The 21,081-nt window shown below is 51.3% G+C and overlaps 1 protein-coding gene across 1 annotated transcript in view; it reads right to left on the bottom strand.

The window, feature by feature from the left end:
* The window catches only part of ARIH1 (ariadne RBR E3 ubiquitin protein ligase 1), a 60,597-nt gene extending 48,425 nt beyond the window's left edge, over positions 1-12,172 (bottom strand). Inside the window, exon 1 of the mRNA XM_061349943.1 lies at positions 11,734-12,172. Coding sequence (XP_061205927.1) covers positions 11,734-12,102 — 369 coding nt within the window. The 5' untranslated portion in view covers positions 12,103-12,172. The remainder of the gene's footprint in view (positions 1-11,733) is intronic.
* Between the last annotated feature and the right edge of the window lie 8,909 nt (positions 12,173-21,081).

Below are 21,081 nucleotides of genomic sequence, written 5' to 3'. Positions count from 1 at the left end.
CCTTTGACAGATTTACTGGCAAAATATGTTCTGTATGCACGATGTCACCTTGATAAATGGGCAGTAAACCTCCCCCAGTGGTACCTGTGCTCTAGTCTGTAACTCTCAACCAAGCAAAGAAAACATGATTTAGCCATCTTAACACTCTTTAACTCTACACGCCCAGGAAATCATTGCCAATGCAGCAGTATCCTGGGGATGTAATCTTTGGCAACATCTTTGCATTGGGAAAAGCCCCAGAGCAGATGTGGTTGCAGCTTATTATCACTTCCCCACACAAAAGCAGCTATACCTGCAAAAGCACTTCTTTCTGCTGGCAGGATCTGCATCTGCACTAGGATGAGCTGCCAGCATCCTCTTCCCAACAAGCCTCTTCTAGCTCAGCCCATTTTTTAATGATGACTTTGCAGTTTATTCACCATACTCTGCTCATTTAGTCTCACTTAGTTTTATAGCAAACAAAACCGAGCCCTAGCAGCAGCCAACTTTTATGAGCTGGGATTTCCTCTGCAAAAAGAGATTTTGCCTGTTTACACCCCACAACTTTTTCCTCCAAGGGCTCCACAGAAGCCACCTTTGAAGAAAGGATGTTCTGGAGGCATGAAGAGTTCAGCAATTCTCTCGTTCGGTCTCGCTCCCATCCTTTCACAAGATCCACCTAAAACCATAACTGCAGTCTCTACATCCACCTAAAACTGTAACTGCAGTCTCTAAGGGCTGCAGGTATTTTTAACTGACTACCTGAGCTCCCTTGAGTTATGAGAAACACTCCATTGGGATTCGGCACAGAAATAACAAGTCACAAATCATACAGCAGTGGGGGAGAAGTGGAAACCTCAACTTTTCTTCCCTATTCTCACTTAAGGACTTTGAAGACTTGCCTTTATGCAAACCTGCACTCATGTCATCAGAAGTGTCTCTGAAGCTGTCACGTTAAACCTCCAGAGCACCTGGAGCCCCAGGAAACAAACCTGAATATGCAATTCCATGTTTGATGGACTCTGCACTAGCTGACAAGGTTCCCCCTATTCCTTTCTCATTAAGATATTACCACCTGTCATCAGATACTGGGCTTCCGCACGAGGAAAAACCCACCTCATCTGTCAGTCCTGCCTTACAACTGATATGAAGGGTTCCAATGTGAGTAATTACACATAGTGAGGTGCACTGCAAAGGCTGGCACCAGCCTCTCCCAAACCACAGCACTGCAGAGATACCCTGACAAGCCATAGCAGGACACCAGGGAGGGGAATTCCACCGCCACACATGAGAATGACAGAGATCCCAACCATGCCAAGCACCCTCCCTCCAGCTTCAGCCATTCCAGGCATCCCGGAAGACAACTGCAATTCTTCACCCTCTGCTCCCCTCCTAGAATCTCTGATCCCAGCTGAAAAAAATCAGTATCACAGATAGGAAGGTGGCTCCTGAACAGGAATGACACAAAGTAGAAGACAGTCAGCGAGCCAAGAAGCAGCTCAGCAATTTCTCAAGCATCCTACCAGTGTCTGTAAAATCTCCGAACCCATTTCCAGTACCTGAACACAGAATCCCCAACAGAAGGCAGAGTACCCTCCATGTCTAAACTGCAACAGCCCAAGATCTATATCACATTATACTTGCCACTTACTCCCAATACAGAACTACACTTGCATTTACTATCAACTGTCACCATCCAGCATAAAAAATACAGCAAAGTACATTTTCAGGTATTAATTTCAGCTCTCAACAATACAAATAAGTAAGTTTCAAACACATCATTTCCCCAAGTAAAACAGACTGGTTACTCGAGAACATGCTAATGCATATATAAAACACACACAAACCCAAGAATACCACCTCCATATGCTCAGGTATCTTTCAGTCATCACAGAAGTATTACTGACATCAAACCCAAGATCTTGGATGCATTCGTTCATCAGATCCTCGCAGCACTGAGGAAATCCAGGAAGTAACAGAAATTGTTCCTTCATTAATCATTTCTATTTCACCCCCAAGACGCCCCACTTCACACAAAGCCAAACTTCACACTAACTGCATTCATCAGGATCATTTCAGGTGAAGAGGAACACAGGAGAACCCTCTTTCTTCACTCCAAGGCACGAACTTGGGTCAGGGCTTACTAGAGCCTGTCGGAGCTCCCAGAAGAGAAGTGAAGCTGCTAAGTGAATGCTGGAGGGTTTTTCTCCCTAGCTTTTTAATTAAAAGCTGCTGTTCAGCCTAGTTTTAACGCAGATTGATCAGCGAAGCTCTGTCACTTCTGAGCACCTACTCCAGAGTCTAACCTCATCAGGCTTCAGCATGTCTCCTTCAGTTACCCCTGAGACATGGATCTCAGACATTCTCCCTTCTTCCCAGAAGAGGTCCTTAACTCTTTTCCAGACCATTCCTTCCACTTCCCTATTTCTCAGATCCCTGAGACTTACCAGGACAGAGATTATTAGGAGTTAACTTATTCTTAGGTTAGTCTTCCCACACAGGAAAGCTCATTGCAAGGGGGACTGTTTACTCAAGTGAATTCTCCTGGTTTCCCCTAATCCTTCTCCACATTTCCATCTGCCAGACAAAGGAATGCTGATTGCATTTGTATTCGTTACACAAGAACTCACACAGTCCAGAGCTACCAGCTGCAGAGGGGCTCAGAACCGGGAAAAACTACCCTGAGCTCTTTCAGAAGTTAAATGCACACCTATAATGCAATGTGCACCCAAAACAGGCCACCAAAGCCTTGCCTTCAGGTGCATCTCTTTTGCTGACAGTACAGTCGAGCAGTCCAACCATCACTTCAGGAAGATGGAGCAAAGCAACTGCTCACAGGGGCTGGCTGAGAGCAGTCTGTTTCATCAGAGTTCACCAACCCCATTCATTATGTGGCCCTGCAAGCAGCTGTAGCCATACAGCAAGAGAATGGGAACTGCCCAAGCCAAGAGCAATGTACATGTAACCATGCCCCTACTTCAGGCTGCAGGTACATGTCTCCCTACACATCAAGAAGCACTGCTTGGGATATTAGGTGCCCAAAGAAACTCAAAGCATCAGTACAGCTTGAGTCTGTTGGTGTTTCAAGCCAAGCAGCAATGGGAGCCTACCAGCCTTAGCTCAGAAAACCAAAGTAAAACCTAAAAGGAAGTTACCTGTATTTCCCTACACAGTGACTACTTCAGCAGCTTCCACTCACACATCAAAGCAGCACAGGAAGGGTAAAAACCAAGTATGTCCTGACTTGATTTTTATGTAATGGGGTTGTTCAAGCACCAGCCACTTCCTCTGTGGCTCTGAAAAGGTTTTGCTGAAGTAAACAGGACAAACACACTTTGCCAGGGCACTACACTCACCAGCTCACTCAACGCACTCCAGAGGCAGGAAGCAGAAGCCTTCAGAAATACTGAAAAGTTTTCATTTCTTTATCTTGGAAGAACGTCCCTTTGTGCTTTCTCCTTAATAGGAGAAAGCAGATATTAAAGAACAAAACAGTCAGAACTTACACCCAAACTCATCTGATATTTTGCCAGTTAACTACTTTAAGGTGCAATTACAGAGATTCTTCTAGTTCTATGTTTTCAGTGTGTTTTCTCCACTTCAAAGGACTTTAACTGTGCCCAGGCAGAATCCTTCTGAGCCAGGATCTCCTACTCTATCCTGTTTACCCACTGGAAAACAGAGCTCTGAGTCTTCATCCCTCATCTGTGAAATTAGGTACAAAACATTATTCCATCAGGAACAGACAGTTTTTCTGAAGGGCTGTAAAGGCAATATGCAAATATCCAAGCTTTTCCTTTCCCACGTCAGGGATCACCTCCCTGCAGCTCCCAGATTCCTCACTTCACAAAGCAATCAAAGCTTGATCTTCTGGGAATTAAGAGGCACCCTCCCCACACAGAAAGGCACACTCATGCTGTCACAGGACGTGCAGGGTGCCTCAGACAAGGAAGTCAGGCAGAGAACAGAGTAAGTCATAGGAAAAACCTTTTCTCTCTCATCCCTTTACGTATCAGCCATGAGTACTTTCCCAGAAGACCTAATTTTGAAGCAGATGGCCAAGACAGGATCCTTGCGCTGCTCATCCCTGGAAAACAGAGGTGCCACATGGTGCTCTGGGATGCAGAAGTCTTAACTGAGGAAGACACAAAACCAAGGATGCTTTAGAAAAGGAACTTAATGTACCAGCATGAGCAAGTGAGCACCACCAAGAAGTGATCAGTAACTAGAAAGAATGCCAAACAGCAGAGATAGCTGGTACAAAGATTAATCCTAAATTATGGCAGTTAATCCTAAATTATGGCCAAGAACCACTTGCCACAGCACTCTCACAGTTGCTCCCTGTCCCTAGCAGCAGCATTTGGTTCCTCTCCCCAGTATACCCAGAGAACTATAACCTTTTGCCATCACACAGATGTGCCAGAGCTTGTCACAACACGGTCACAGCTACAACAGCTTACTGGCCTTTTCCTTGTTCCAAGTGACTTAAACACTGCTGAAAATCACCTGTGTAAGGCTTCGGATCTGGAATAATTCCTGACATTTGGCATGAGCCCTCTGTCTCTAAAAACAGGACTAGGACTGGATGCAGACAGTTGTTGGAGCACTACGTACATACAGCGATTCAAACACTAACCACAGTGAACCACTCTGAGGACCAAAAATAATCACTCAGCATTGCTATGCCATGTAAACAAGGGGCCTCTTCTGAGCGGGTGGCTGTGGTTACACAGGCATTTCAAACCGTGAAAAGACACCAAGTTGTGAAGCACAAACACCACCAACCCAAGTTACATGTGAAACTCAACTACTGCAGAAGCCTTGGAAAGCAGTTTTCAAAGCATACATTCAAACAGCATTTCCAGCTCGAGATCAAAAGCTAAAAGCAAGCTAAGGAAGCAGATGAAGGCCAGGCAAGGTTGAGGTTTTCAACATGCCCGATTGCAAACAGCTGGGATGGTGAAGATACTTACATGTTGTCCCAATTTTCACTACCAATTTAAGAGAACTGTGTTTCTCCAGCTCACGCAGGGTCCGTCACATCCTCATCACACTGGAGCCTCCTGCACCCACAGCCTACAGGAGCCCAGCAAACACACAGGCATCTGTATTCCAGGCTGCACTCAAATGCACCATTCGGCACCAATGAGTAGCTGCAAACCCTCCGTGTGTTTGATGCTGAACGAGGCTGCAGGTTGCTTGCAATTGCTGAAGTTACTGCAGGACTTGATGAAATCCAGCAGCATTATGTGCTTGTAGACATGCAAGAGAAAAATTCTTCCCTGTGAGGGTGCTGAGGCGCTGGCACAGGGTGCCCAGAGAAGCTGTGGCTGCCCCATTCCTGGCAGTGTTCAAGGCCAGGTTGGACACAGGGGCTTGGAGCAAGCTGCTCCAGTGGAAGGGGTCCCTGCCTGTGGCAGGGGTTGGAGCTGGAGGAGCTTTAAGGTCCCTTCAATCCAAACATCCTGTGATTCAATGAAAAGCCCCAAAACATTCCTTAAAGCTGCCAGTAATACAGTGCAGCCAGACACAAACAGAAAACATCACTTGCAATACTTTGAGATCACTCTAACTCCACATGTAATAGAAGTCAAGAGGGCTGGAAGCATGACCCTGAGCAGGCAAGTTACAGACAGAAATACATAGATGCATTCCCAGACTTCAGTTACTTCCCATGGCAAGTCACAGCTCATGACAAATTCTGGATACTTTTCCCAGTTACCAACCATTCAAAATGAACTTTCCTAAGCAGGGGAATGAGCAGCTACAATCTCTAGATAGAAGGGGCTTCTACTATTACAGCACAAGCACAACTTGGAGATCGACTTCCTTAAACTGCTCCATTACATATGGGAGCAAACAGCAGAACCCCATTCTTGCTTATTTGATCCCGTTCATGAAGTGAAGGGGAAGAGAGAGTCTTCTCAAAACAGAAAGCTGAAAACAATTCAACAGGCCCCAGGGACACTTGGGGAGGTGCTGTACATGGAGCTACTTTAATGGCATCACTTCAAACAAATGGTGAAGTGTTCCAGGTCTCAGTTTGAACGGCAAGAAGTGGAGACTGTCAAATTGAAATCCTGCACACTCTGCTCCTAAATTTAACTGTGCCAAACAGCATCGAGCAGAAATAATGTCAAATATTCTTTTAATAGCCACAGGGCCACTCTGTGCTTCCACACATCACAGGAACACAAAGAGCATCTGAGGCTGGCGGGTTATTTCCTACCACCATCTTCAACTCACACAAGGCTAAAACAAAGGAGTCAGGGGTAAGTATAAAAGTGGAATTTGTCGTTTCATTTTAATCATGCTTTAACACCCAAAAATAGCTATTGTTTTACATCAAGGGCCTCAAATGCTGCAGTCTCGATTACAACTTCTCTGTGGCATACCAGTTTGCAATTTATAGCAGAACTAACACTCCTCCTTTGCATGGCAAGTAGGGTCCTGCTCACTAAAATTAAACCCACAGGGAATAGCAATAACTGTATTTACTATTTGTTTCTCACTTTCAGAAACAAATGTTTAAAAGCAGCTAAAAAACAAAGAGTGTTTTCAGTTTCACTCTGAAAACATCCCTAATGCATGCCAGTCCCCATCTGCCTCCACGAGGCCCCTGAGAGAAGGCTGCCTTGTTGTGATGTTTGAAAAATGATGCTGAGACAAAAGAAAGCAGGATCAAATGTTTTCACTCCTGGCCAGCCATGAGATTTACATCTGGCCTAACCGAGAGCTGAAGCTCTAAAGCAAACAGGTCATTTAAGTACAAAGTTGAAGTTCCTCTGGAGACTTCACAGACACTGGTTCTGCTGAAACTTAAAATAAAGCTTCAAAATACTCTATTATATTCAGAATTACATGTCTTGGCAGGCAGGGAACAAATACCATGTCAATTGCAAAAGTGATGGCTTATGCCAGATTTCAGGAATGCTTTGTCACAACCAAGTCTACTGCGTTCCTTGGAAATATTAAATGCATTCCTACTATAATGAAACACCTTATAAACGCCCCGTGACAGAAACACAGCATATAACAAGGTATTTCCTTCCAGCATCACAACATTAGGGCTCTAACAAGAATTTTATTATCAAATAGCTAACCACATGATAAGACAAGTTGGAGGCTGCAAATTCACCTCGCGCCACAGCGCGAGCGGACCCGAGTGCGAGAAGCATCAGCCTCAAGTGCTTCCACCCACGGCCTCCTACCCAGCGCTTGTCAAGTAGCTTCAAGCACTCCGAGTCTTCAAGATGTCATCTCTAGATTTAAATATGGATTTAAGCACAACCCTGTACCAGCAGCTATTCCTGCTGCTCACTGGCACGTCATTCCTTTTTGGACAATGTATTTGGAACGTACTGCCCACAGCACTCAATTACACCAGCATCAGGGAAGTTTCCTCAGTTACAACTGGAAATCAGTATGTTCTGTCCAAGCAAATGAAGCTGCTGTTTGATTAAGACCCCTTTTGTAAAGGGATAGTGGGGGTCACACTTGCTGTGACAGGGCTCTATTTAACAGCAGGGCCGTGACATTCTGGGGGACATCTGCACCACCTCAGCTTTGCAACCTCTCGAAACAGCCATCCCTCAACACGTTAACAAACACAGCTTTGTAACTTCAGAGCAAACTCGGGTTTGGCCTTGTTTTAGTGGCAAAGCTTTTATCCTGTAAGGACCTGACCTTACATCCAAAGACGTCATCCAGCTTCATCATGTAAATGAGTAACCAGTGGTTGTTACCAACACTCTGATGTTACACATTACCTGTTCTGCTATGAAGAACTTTAAAGCCTGTAGTAAAAAGAAAAGGTATTTTTGACCTAGAGTAACTTTTGTTGGGTCCGGTGATGCCACCTCCTTCCAGAGGAAGGCCAGGTTCGGGCATGAAGTTCAACATGCCCACAACCACACAGCACAACACCCGGCTGCATCCAGGACCCTGCTCCCTACTCTGGGGTGGGGAAACAAAAAAGTAGCAGCTCAACTCTCATTTCAGAGCTTTGTTTTAAACACCACCCACCTCAGAGCTCCATCCCAGTATTTCCAGTCCCTCACCATTACAAAGTCCAGAAAGAATGAAGGTGGTCAGCAACATCACAATGATGTCATTGGAATGCTCCAGAAAAAGGTGACCAAAAAGAGGAAACAAACCCAACTCAAATATGGAAAGCACACAAGCTCTCAACAAGGCAAGGAGGACACTGGGCCAAGCAAAGCTACAGAGACACAGATCATCATGTGCTCTCTTCAGAGTAGAAATAAACATGCTGTTCTAAACAGTTTTCAAGTTTATTTTCAGAGAATCTAGAGCAAAGATGGAAACGGCAATCTGACTGCTCTTAAAAAGGCATTCACAGCAGCAGCAAATTATTTGGACCAAAGTTCAGATATAAAGAATATGGGGAAGATGCTCAACTGTGGGGTAAAGGCCTCTGAGAGAAAGCCTTTTGTGCAGCACCACTTCTATGTCCAGGTTCTCACAGTTGCTCAGTTTTCTGCCAGCAGCTGGGAAACTGTCAGAAATCAGCCTGTTCACTTTGACAACTAGAAGTCAAACTAACATGTTAAATGACTCTTTACCCTGCATAGTTGTAGGGATGGAAGTGACCCTCTGAGGTGGGGTTTAAAAGTCTCAGCCAATTGACAGTACAAGTTTAAGGAGCTAATTCATACCCCTATTTTTGTGTTCAGAGAGGAAGGGGAATTCTTGTGCAACATACAGAGTCAAAGGAAATTATGAGCACTGATGCCACAAATACTGCACAAAAATCATCATGAAACACCTGAAGTCCTGCTTATGCTCAGAAAAAAAAGGAGGAAATGCAAAGTAAATACTTGAGTCATTCTGAAGCCTGCCTCGTTCACTGAAGTTCACTGGTTTCAGCAGGCCAAGCGATAAGGAGAGGCACCAGCTCGGCGCCGAACAGGCGTCTTCAAGAGCCCATCGCACACTACAGCACAAGCTCTGTAACCAGCAAGCATACCACAAGTTAGCTACCACTTCTGCAGAGTCTTCCTCAGCTCAAATCCCTGTCCTGACAAGCTCATTTTTGTATGCAGTTTGCATTTGGAAATGACTAAATAGATGGAAGAATGAATGTGAGTCCCTTCAACTAGCAGTACTACCAGCTAATAAGCTGTTAAAATGTAGTGTTTTAATATGAAAAAAGGCTGTTTAATACAGAGTTATACCTGCCACGGCTCAGATACCACCTTGAAGATACATCATGGCTCACCGATAACTCTTCCTTTCACTGCAGCTGCTGAGATGATCAACTGAAAAACACAATCTCATTTATAACCTTACTCCTGATCAGAAGAAATCAGTACCTCCCTGATCAGAGGGCATGAAACCTACAGCTGAAGTCTTCAGGTACTGGGCACCTCCACATTACACCCTCACTTGAACAAGTAAGTTCCCAAGCACTACAAAATATAACCACAACCACCATTATTTGATACCCAAAATCCCATGCAGATACCCAAAGACCACAGCCATCCAATACTTGACTGGAAACAAGTGAATCACAGCACTGCAACTGAGGATCTGCAGCAGGATCCTGAGCCAACGGGTCTCCAGAAAAGGTTTAGTGAACCAGAAAAGCAGCAGCAGCAGCAATCCTGGTTGGGTGCCAAAACCCAAGGAAATAAACAGAACAGAGCCCTGGAAGATTTCGTCACCACCAACAGAAGCGAAGATGAGCAAATACTGAAGCATCCACTGAACTGAGTTCACTTACCCCTGAATAGACTAGAAATCTACTGGCAGTTAAGCTGGCATTTAAAAGCCATTCAGAGCAACTGAATGTTTTTCTACCCTCTTCTGATACCTTCCAGGGCTTAAGCTGATTTTAGGTCCCGAGTTTACGCATGACAATCTAAACAACCAGAGTTTCTGCACTCTGCTCTGTTCAACCAGGAGTAGCTACTGCAAACCCAACACAAATAACTGAAGCATAGGCAACAGCCACGGCGGTTCTGCAGAGCCCAACGCAGCCAAGTCCATGGCAGGGTCAGACCTCGTGCTGCCACCCATGTGCAGAAGGAGAAGGGGCTCTTCACCTGTATTGACTTCTCTTCACTATTCTGCAAATCAGAGGTTGAGTGCACATGTCATACAGCTCAAAGCCAGTACAAGAGAGGGGAGAAAACCCAGAGACCAGAAACAAGGACCTTGTCTAAGAAATCAGTTCATGAAAAACATGCAGGTCAGTGCAGCAAGGTGTCCAGGTCTGGAAGACCTGGAGCAGGAATACTCACTGCTCCAAAAGGCAGGAACTTTTCCACCACTGATCTTATGCAAAGATAGAACAATGGCAGAATCTGTTCAATATCATCAGTTCACGTCATGATTTTCAGTATTGGTCACTAAATCCAGACTCAAAGAATACAAACTTCCAGTTATTATTTGCATGTCTACTCATCATTTGTTTCCCTCTCTATATGAGGATCAATAACTGGTGGCAAAGAAACATCCATACTTATCCATGAGACTGCCTTTAACTGCAGGATAATCAGCTAATCTAAAGAGACTTCTTTATTCAGCTTCACATGTACAGTACTGTCATTAAAGTTATAAACGTTAATTTGACTGAAGAAATGCCATTTACTCATTTGGTACGCAAATACCTGTAGAGCTGTTTGCATAAAGCTCCATATAAGCTATGGTGCATTTATGGTACATAAAACAACATTTTAAAGCTGCTATTAACAGCTACCGTAGAGCACAGAGTAGCTGGACAAATGCATTCACTGAAGCATCTTGTCTTTAAACTGACCTACCAACACTGGAACAACTACCAACAACTGGCAAAGCAACTGGTTTTGGAGCACTCTACCCTTCAATATTTCACCTTCTCACGCAAATCCTCTTGGCAGATTGGAAAAGAAACATTTTCGGTTTACCCTAACTCTGAATAATCCCATGTAAACGGAACAAAAGGAAACTCGCACACTCAGGTCACCTGCAGAAACTATGGTGAGCTGGAGTTAAGCCTGGCCATAAACACTTACAAAGGGAAGCCAGAGAGCTCCAGCAGCTTGAAATTTCTGCCAGAAGCTCAAGAGCCAACTGATAAGACTCAACTGATACCCTCATCTGGAGTCAGCAAATGTTATTTCGAACTCAGTATCTATTTTAACACTATGCGCTTAAATCTGGAGACAGAAGAGTTAGTGTTCGCAGCAGTGGCTCGCATCCCTCCCGGTCTATGCAGGAAATAATCACAAGGTTCAGCCCCATGAGCTGGTGGAGCGCGTCTGTATGTGCCAGGGGGGAAGGGAAGGGAGAAGGCAACAAAACCAGAGCCGTGCCCGGCTGCCTCTCCCGAAATTCCAGAGCTTGCCAACGGCTCGCCGGCCCACGGGAGGAGCTGCAGGGCTAAATCCCCCCCCGGACAGCGGGAAGACGGAGCGGGGGGAAGGTAAAAGGCAGGTTACAGCCCACCGGCTGGCAACCACACAAAGAAAGAGCAGTCCTTTATAGCCAACGGCCGCGTTCCCTACGCTTCCCCGGCAGGAAGCGAGCTCCAGGCCTGTCCCCAGGGGCCTCCCCGCGCGAAGGGAGTGCCGAGGACCCCCCGGCTGCCTCCAGCGAGAGGCTGGGGGATCGTTCGGAGGAGCTGTGGGCCGCGGGAGGCCCGGGCCCGGCGCCGCTCAGGCGAGGCCCGTTGGTGGCGCGGGCCGGCCCGACCCGCCTCCCCCTCGCCTCCGGTGCCCGGCCCCGGTCCCGGGGATGGGGGGTCCGCACCTGGATGACCTCGTTGACCTCGCGGATGCACTCCACCATGTGCTGCAGGATCTGCTCGGCCGTCAGCACCTCGTAGCGATAATCCTCCTCCTGTTCGGGGCCGCCGCCGCCGCCGGGGCCCGGTCCGCCGCCCAGGCCGCCTCCACCGCCGCCGCCGCCGGGGCCCAGCCCTCCCGTTTCACCGCCTAACAACCCGTCGCGCTCTCCGCCGACGCGCAGCCCGGGCTCCACCAGCTCCACCTCGCCCAGGTCCAGGTTATCGTCGGGCTCGTCCTCCTCGTCGTCCTCCTCGTCCTCCTCCGCGCCGCTGTCCTCGCTGCACTCCTCGTCCTCGTCGAACTCGTAGTTGTAGCCCTCGTCCGAGTCCATGGCGAGGCGGTGAAGTAACGGCGGCGGCTCGCGCGGCGCCCCCCGCCCCGCCACCGCCCCCCCGCTGGCCCCGGCCCCGCCGCGCCTCAACCGCCGCCAACAAAGGGACGCGGCCGACCCGCTCCGTCACCGCGCGCCGCGCACGCACCGCACGTCACGCCGGGGCGCGTGACGCATCGCGCCGCGCCTGCGCCGCGGCCGCCATCTCCCCGCCACAGCGCCGGGAGCCATCTTGAGTGAGCGACACATCCCTCCCCCCCCCCCCAACACACTCCCCTCACCCCGCCCGCCGCCGGCGCCATCTTGAGTGTGGCGGGTGGAGCGGGGAGGAGGGGAGGTACCGGCTTGCTTCCCTTTTACCGGCTTCCCCTTCACTGACGCAGGTGTGGGCGCCGCAGGGTGGCGGGGATGTATGGTGGAGGTGCGGCAGGGAGCCCTCCTGTGGGGTCCTGTCAGCCGAGCACGGAGGGAAGGCCCCCAGCACTGCCATCACACGGTGCAGCACCTGTGGGGAGTGAGTTGTGAGGGGAATGTGAGGGAAAACCGCTTGTTGTGCCTCGAAATCGGAATAAAACTGCACTGAGCCCGCATCCAGGCGGGAGTTCATGTGAAGCCATGGGCTAATCGTGCGCCTGCCATCCCTCGAGGGACCCTGGCTGTGCTGGGAGCACCTCTGCACTCCCTCTGGTCAGTGGGGATGATGACACCCGGTGTGTCACGGGCTTGACTCCCTTTCTTCATTGCTGCTGTTTTGCGGGGTGGGGAGAACACGCCTGAGTGTCAGCACCAGCACACGGCCAGCCCATCCTCCCTCCAGCAGACAAGCCCGCCAGCAGCACACCCCGTGCAGGCCGGGGGCATGGGGCAGCGCGGTTGCTGGGCTACCCGGGCCTCTCGCTTGGACACCGCACCCCCGGCGAGGGGCGGACCCCGGGGTGCCGCAGGGGCTGAGCACCCTTCGCCTCAGCCTCCCCTGCCCTTTGCAGCAGCACCTCCGAGGCTGCTCGGCCCGGTACGGGGGAGGCGAACCGGGCTGTTTGCAACGCTCCGGGGAGCAGAGGGGACTCCAGCTGGCTGCGAAACAAGGCTGCAGCGTGGCCCACAGGAGAGCCGGCTGCTCCCAACCCCTCAGAAGCCGGCTCCAGGGCCGCCTCCTCCGCCCGCGCTAATCCTCCGCTTCCTTGCGGCCCGAGGAGCCGCTCCTGCTGCGGGGGAAGCGGGCCCGTTCCGAGGTGCTGCCATCGGGACCGCAGGACGGGCGCGCACACTCGGCGGGGCGAGCTGCGGGCACTCTGCGGGCAGGAGTCACCGCCGTGCCCCGTGTGCGTGCGTGCAGCGCCCGGCGCGGCGGGACCCCGCGGCCCGCTCCCGTTTCAACACAAATGCCTCGGGAAACAGGCAGAAAATTAGAAGCTGCCTCCAAAAGGGTGTTTTATTTTCTGCTGGCGCACAGGCAGCGTAATGATGGCCGCAGTGACTGGGGTTTACGCTCAGGGTGACGCAGGCAGGTGCCCTTAGGGATCCGAGCAGATTGAGTGTCCGATGTCCTGGGTACATGTCTCCAGAAACCTTGATGGGTACAGCCTGCATCTTCAGACACACCAACAGCTCTAAAAGTCAGCTCCACGTGTTCCATGGCATTACAGTCCTCCTCCGACTGTCACCATGTGAAGCTGTCCCATCACACAGCTGGGGACAGCCTAAGCTCCCTGCGTTCTGCACTGCCCGGTCAGGAGCAGCGCCGGGGGGTATGGACCGGGCACACACGTTGCTTCATGCCAAGCTACCTAGTAACTAAAGCGAGGTCCCTAATTACCCTACTTACAGGGAATGGCAGCCGCCCGGGTGTTGATCATCCTGCCCTACATAAATACAAGCAGCCCCAGCTTTGTTCCGCTCCGGACATACCAGCTGGACATTCCCCAGGCAGGTGCCCCTCTCACGTTAAGCCTCGGGGCTCAGTTGGTCACCATGCCCCGAGGGAGACAGTGTGTCACCTCCTGAGTAGCACTGTCCTGTCCAGCTGGAGGCATGCCCACCTCCTTGTCAATACATGAGCACGCATGAGCGCACTGGACCCCAAGAAGCCAAGGAAGGTGTTGCCCAGACAGACACGTTTTCGGTTTATCAGAGCTTTGCAGCTCCCCTGAGCCTGTGCTTGGACGCAAAACCGAGCCCAGTCCTTCACTGAGGCGACCTTTCCCCCCGGGACACACGGGGTTATCCGTGTGTCTGGTAACCAGTTCTGCTCCGGCTGCCTGGGAGCACCGCAGGGGCTGCGCAGGACCGGGCATCCCCCGTGCCCACGGTAACCCCGGCCGCGGGATCCCAGCGCCTCCCCGCTGCCCTCTCCTGGCCCCGGCACGGCTCTGCGAGATGCGCTGCTCCACACCGAGCTGAAGCTGTCGCCTTGCACAGTCCTTCGACATCCAAGGGCAGGAGCCGTGCTTCGGCAGCACCGAGCACAGCCATTTAGGAGCACACTTAAACCTCTCTGGGCACCCGGACTGCTTCCCTTCCTCGTATAACCCCCGTAATACACATTTATAAACAGTGATGGGATCTTCCCAGTGCCATCCCGCAGAGATGGGAAGGCAGTTCTACAGTCACAACCCTATCTCTTCCCACAGCAAGACAGGGATCAGCACTTCACTGCAGGTTACTCCTCACTTAAAACACTAATACCTCTCAAAAATACTCTTTGGTATGAAATTTCAGCTATGCCTTCCGCAAAAGGTCTTTCTTTCATTGCAAAGTTTCCTACCTAACGGTCACACATGGAGCCCTGGGCATCCACAGGCTCCTTGTAGATGGTTGGCAAAAGGTACTCAAGAAGAGCAGGCCTGCTGCCTTCAGCTCATCCCGAGGGGATCTGCTCGGCCTCTGGGGATTGTAGGACTCCAGCTACAGAGGAATGTGGAGAACCGCTCTTTTACCTGCTCTGAAAGATGATTTAGATGTTCATAGTCATCTGCTGCTTTTCCATTTTATTCATGCAAGAGCTTAATTACCCAAGTGATTCTAGTGACTGTTCATGCTTAAGCTGACAAGAGTAAAATATTGCATTGCAGTCCCCTCGCTCCGTGAAGCACACGCTCAGTGGATTTACAGGAGCAGGGTCTCCGTGCACGAGGAGTTTGTCACCGCGCATCCACGGGCTTTGATTGATTCCAGTTCAGCTCCACAGCTGTGATTGAGAGCAGCCCAGGACAGCAGGCACAAAACCTCAGCCTCCACAATAACTCTCAGCACGTCCCTGTGACAAGCCCTGTTTCATGATATCAAAGTGCTGTGGAAGTGCTGGTGCCCACAACACAACCACCCCGGGGCTCCTGCAATTGGAGTCACCATGGAGTTGGTTGAACCCCCCCACCTCACCCAGCCTCCCTCCTGCTGCCCTGCTCCTTGAGCCAGGTGGGATCTCTGGGAAAAGCCCCTCTCTGCCATCACATCACACACGGAGCTCCCACACTGGGAGGAAGGAAATCCAGGAGATGTCTTGATGCCTTGGGTTTGAGGCATTAACAACCTCACCCGTGACATGGGCTGAGGTGCCCCCTGGGTCACCGCTGTTTGTTCAGCCACCCCAAAGCTGTGTGAGCTGCAGATAATCCAGAGGAAAACAGGCTTTGCAAGTAACACCAACAGTGCAAATACCACCAGGCTGAGCTCAAGTCTGGAACCCGAGTGCTTCAGACAGATTAACACATCTCACCTTGACTTTTGTGCCTTAAACTCCATTTTAAAGTTTGTAATTGTTGAAATACTTCTCTGGGGTGAGGCCCACTCCTGCCTGCTAGCTCTGAATCTCCCAGGCCTCGCTCCCCTTACATGTACTCTCCCATCTGAAGAGGTCCCTTCTGTTCAACTCCATCTGTGCTGAGAAACTCATTTACCACATGCATCTGCTAAACTGTTCCATGGCAGCATCTAGTGTGGTACATGGTGGTCAAGGTGGATTGTAGCAACAGGAATGGTAGCTCCCTGCCAGTGACACCACGATGAGTGACATCATCCCTAAAACACAGGGATGTGCCACAGGAGGGCTGACACCTGCAAAGACCCTCACTTCCCCCTGATCACCACCCTGAGTAATGCCACTGCAACACAGCAGCTGCCACCCGCACTGATTGCAGTCCAAACACCATAATTATTCACCATGGCTGGAAGGGGACATAAACAGGTAAATGGAGAGAGGAAGCGTGCCCGGAACGCCTCTGAGATGTCAAAATTGAAGTCAGAGGACTACAGGCAGTCAGAGGCATTTCAAGGTGACGATCCATGTGTTCCGAAGCCCTCCTGCAGCCACACCACCTGCAAGCCCCTCGACCTGAAGCTGGATTCACTCCAGAATGACTGGGCTTAGACAGCGTTTGGCTCAAAGAGCAAAGCAAACACAACACTCATGCTCTGTGGAGGTTGTCATGAATGGCGTCCTCCGTTCCTCTGTCCACAGCTCATTCGCTTCTCACCAGCGGAGGAATCTGTATGCAAGACGTCCTCATGATTGAATGCAGGAGCAGCCAGTGTTACAGGGAATTAGGCAGCATAATAAATGGGTTTATACCTTAAAAAAATGCTGTGGAACAAGGAACTGCACCGACAGCCCAACGGCCACCTTCATGCCCCAGAGGAAAACAAACCAGAAAGACCCACGTGTGACACCAGCCAGATTTCATAACAATTTGTGTCAGAACAAGGAATTTGGATTTCTACCAACTTCATTATCAGCAGTAAGCAGGTAACCCAGCAGAGTCCTGGTGCAGCACAGCGTTCTGCAGAGTCCCCCAGCAACCTGGCTTCCAGCTCTTGCAGTCCAAGAGATGAGAGGAGGGATTTGCAGGTACCTCCTTCTGCAAGGGCAGGGGCAGCACAATGTCCTCAGCCCCATGCACTGACATTGAAGCCTTTAAACAAGTCTAGGGGGCTGGTGGCCAGAGTTAGGGCAAGCGAAGGTGCAGTGGGGGAGCACAGGTAAGCTCTGAACCTTGTGTCCCCGTGTTTACTCCCTGCTTGTTCCCTGCTGAACTGGCCTGAAGAGGCCAACCTTCCCAAGGGACAGATCACCCTGGAGATGTGCCCTGAGACCACAGGCTGGGCTGTTGTATTGCTGCTGAACAGCATCAGCAGCTTCTGGCTACTGCTGCTCTATGCCCCGTGCAGGGCAGCGTGTAAAGCAGTTTCTTTTAGCCAAGCTCCCAAGTTAAACACGTGCTTAGGCAGTTTTCTTACATAAAACTGCATTCCTGAATCAGTCTGTTAGTCTAGATTAATGCTGGCCAGCTACAGATGAACTTGTCTGAGTCATCCCCTGGAGACATCAAGTTCCCTAAAATAGCAACAGCAACAGAATCCATTGAAAAGCTTGAATATCTCCATGGAAAGCTGTGATCACAATGCTGCACAGGAGTGTGGCAGGCACTGAAATGAGGATTTGCTTCAGGTCAGGGCACCTTCAATCTCAGGAAGCACGGCCCTGACGATGCTGCTGACGTTGCCTGATGCAACACAGCAACAAACTGTCCTGGGGTTAGGTGGTTGTTTCTTCCCTTGCAATCTTAATACAGTGAAACTCCTAGAGACACTGGAATCAATCAGAGCTGTCAGAAAAGCAGTGGATGTTTGCCCACGGAAAGGCAACAAACCCCAATGAAGACCACTGAGGCTTTGTGTAGACCAGCAGCAGCCTCGAGACAAGAGGAGGAAAGTGAATACAAAGAATGACAGGGGCTGTTTTCCCAGAGGCCCAATGCAGGTTGGAATGTAGGTGTTTTCCTCCATGTCCCTTCTTGCCATGGAATGTGGGTAGAGATGGGCCAAAGCCCTGGAGCTATGGCACTGGAGCTGGAAAAGCCATCAGGAAGCAGCCTAGCACATACTACCATGCTGAACTGGGGTCCTGCCACCACTCCATAGGGAAAACAAGGAACAGGTAAGGATTGGCAGGAGCCTGAGGGCACCAACTGGCTTTAAGTGCCCCAATCAGCCTTGCCTGGCACCTCCACCCACAACCCATTGCTCCAGGAGCTCTATTTAAGCTGGAGCTTAGGCAGCTGCTTCCTTTCTATGCTCTTCTGGAAGTGCATCTGTTCCGAGGCTTCCCTGGGTTGATTTTGCACTCTTTGCTTTGCTTTTGCTGGGTGACACTGGGACTGTTGGTGGCCCCGTTACTGCCACCTCCATGCTCTGCTTGCCTGGCCATGGGGCAGCACCCAGCTGGTAAGGCTGTTGGCCTGTGTTGTGCCTGCCCTGGGCTCTTGGCTCCCCTTCCCTTAGGAGGATGAGTGGTCTTTGTTGTTCTGCGGGGTTTCAGAAGCGGGATGCAGCGCTGTGTAGTTGTTAAGCCTATGGCAGCGCCAGCTCTGGCCTAGCTCCCGTTCCTCGCCTGGCTCCCTTAGCTCCCTTAGTCCCTGCCTTCCCCCACTGGAGTTTCCCTATCAGTTTCCACCAATCTCATGGAATTCCCACAATCCCATTTAGACCCAAACCGAACTGTGATTGCCTCCTGCTGCCTGGCATCCCCACAACTGCTCCACCTGTGTGAGACCCTCAAAACATTGTTTACCTCCCAGCTTCCTTCAGCTCTGCAGAGCATTTTCCCCCATCCCACCCCAACCCTCCTCTCCGGTCCCAAAGGTCCCCACAGCTCCTCCTTTCACCGCCACCCCACAGCTTTGTGCTGCTGCTTTTCTAACCTTTGACAGCAAATTCCTTGAGGTTTTTCTGCAGAAGACTTTTTCTCCGTTGACCCTGGTTCTGTGTTGCTCACATGATGGAGAATTCCTTAAATATCCCACCAGACCCTTCCATGGCTGTGTCCTGCTTCTGCAAAGTGTTTTTTCACCTTGTGCTAGTGAGATGAGGCAATATCCCTTGCCATGCTCTCTCCCATGGCATTTAATTTCTTGCTTGCTCCCCATGCCTGGGGCTTGTCTCCCAGCACTGCCGATAGCTTGGAGATTTCTGGTGGCTTCACTGCTTGCTCAGGGGACAACAGTATTCTTGTAACTTCATTGACTTCCAGGCTGGCTTGGGGTAAAGGACCTCAAAGCTCATCCAGTCCCAACCCCTGCCACAGGCAGGGACCCCTTCCACTGGAGCAGCTTGCTCCAAGCCCCTGTGTCCAACCTGGCCTTGAACACTGCCAGGGATGGGGCAGCCACAGCTTCTCTGGGCACCCTGTGCCAGCGCCTCAGCACCCTCACAGGGAAGAGCTTCTGCCTAAGAGCTCAGCTCAGTCTCCCCTCGGGCAGGTTCAAGCCATTCCCCTTGGCCTGTCCCTACAGGCCCTTGTCCCAAGCCCCTCTCCAGGTTTCCTGCAGCCCCTTTAGGCACTGGAGCTGCTCTAAGGTCTCCCCTTCAGGAGCCTTCTCTTCTCCAGGCTGCCCCAGCCCAGCTCTCTCAGCCTGGCTCCAGAGCAGAGCTGCTCCAGCCCTCGCAGCATCTCCATGGCCTCCTCTGGCCTCGCTCCAACAGCTCCAGGTCCCTCTTGTGCTGCTGCCCCAGAGCTGGATCAGGGCTGCAGGGGGGTCTCCCCAGAGCACAGCAGAGGGGCAGGATCCCCTCCCTGAGCTGCTGCTCATGCTCTGGGGGTGCAGCCCAGCACATGGGGGGGGGTCTGGGCTCAAGCATACACTGAGACCTGGTCATGGGGAGCTTCTTGTGGACTGACACCCCCAAGTTCTTCTCGGGGCTGCTTCAGTTGGTCTCCCCCAGCCTGTGCTTGTGCTGGGATTGCTTGATTTTGTTGCCTAATTGAATGGAGTTGGTCCCCATGCAGGAGCTGGTAGGTTTGTGAAGCAATCAGATGGGTAAGACCTGAACTTAAGGGTCCTTATCTGCCCTGGGGATTGCTGAGGAACAGAGAGATGAGAGGGAGGAGGTAAAACAAAGAGTTAACCTGAGGTTGTTTCCTTGCAAAAGCTAGTCCCTGTGTGGAAAGCATCTCTGCAACACTGCACTGTGAGGCTCCAGCATGGGATAAAGCCCTTTCCCTTGGTACAAGCCAACCAGCATTTCACCTGCTGCCTATGAGATAACCCTGGGAACCTGAGCAAGGGCTGATGGACACCCAGCACTGCTCATAAAAACACATGGCACCAAGAGCATGTCAAAGCCCAAGTCAGACCGGTGCCCACCCGTGCTCAGTCCCACAGCTGGGAGCTGCTGCAGGTGCAGTATGTGTTGTAAGGAATTCACTGGGCTCTCAAAGCCCAAATCAGACTGAGCAGGATCTGCTGGGGCAGGGAGTGTGGTGGAGGGGCTCTCGCATCTGAGGGCTGGGGAAGCAGTGTCCCGCAACAAGAGCTTAGAATCATGGAATCAGCCAGGTTGGAAAAGCCCTTTAAGCTCATCCAGTCCAACCATTCCCCAGCTCTGCCAAGGCCACCACTAACCCATGGCTCTGAGGCCTCGTCTCCACGCTGTGTGAACACTTGCAGGGACGGTGCCTGCAGCCCTGCCCTGGGCAGCCTGTTCCAATGCCTGAGCACCTCTGGGGCAGGAATTGTTCCTCAGCTCCATCTAAACCTGCCCTGGTGCAGCTTGAGGCCGGTTCCTCTTGTCCCATCCCTTGTTCCTTGGGAGCAGAGCCCAGCCCCTCCTGGCTCCATCCTCCTGTCAGGCAGTTGGAGGCAGCGATCAGGTCCCCCCTGAGCCTTCTCTTCTCCAGACTGAACCCCCCAGGTCCCTCAGCCCTTCCCCATCACCCCTGTGCTCCAGGCCCTGCACCAGCTCCGCTGCCCTGCTCTGGCCCTGCCGCAGCCCCTCAATGTCTCTCCTGTGGCGAGGGCCCAGAACCGAGCACACCGGCAGGCTCTGTGGGTTTATTTGACAGTGAAGAGCCGCTCGCCTGGGCTCTGGCTCCCGGCGGCGCTGGGGGGAGGGCGCTGTGAGGTGCCGGTGGCCCGGGGGACGCAAACCCGGCCCCGGCCCCGGCCCGGCCCCGCGGGGCCGAGCTGCCATTTGGCGGGCGGCGCC

Source organism: Neopsephotus bourkii, unplaced genomic scaffold, assembly GCF_033783945.1.
Source record: "Neopsephotus bourkii isolate Nb327-2 ecotype Australia unplaced genomic scaffold, CSIRO-AGI_Nbou_v1 NB_463, whole genome shotgun sequence".
Lineage (NCBI taxonomy): Eukaryota > Metazoa > Chordata > Aves > Psittaciformes > Psittacidae > Neopsephotus > Neopsephotus bourkii.
Note: the sequence above shows the minus strand (reverse complement) of the source record. Positions and strands in the feature narration are given on the sequence as shown.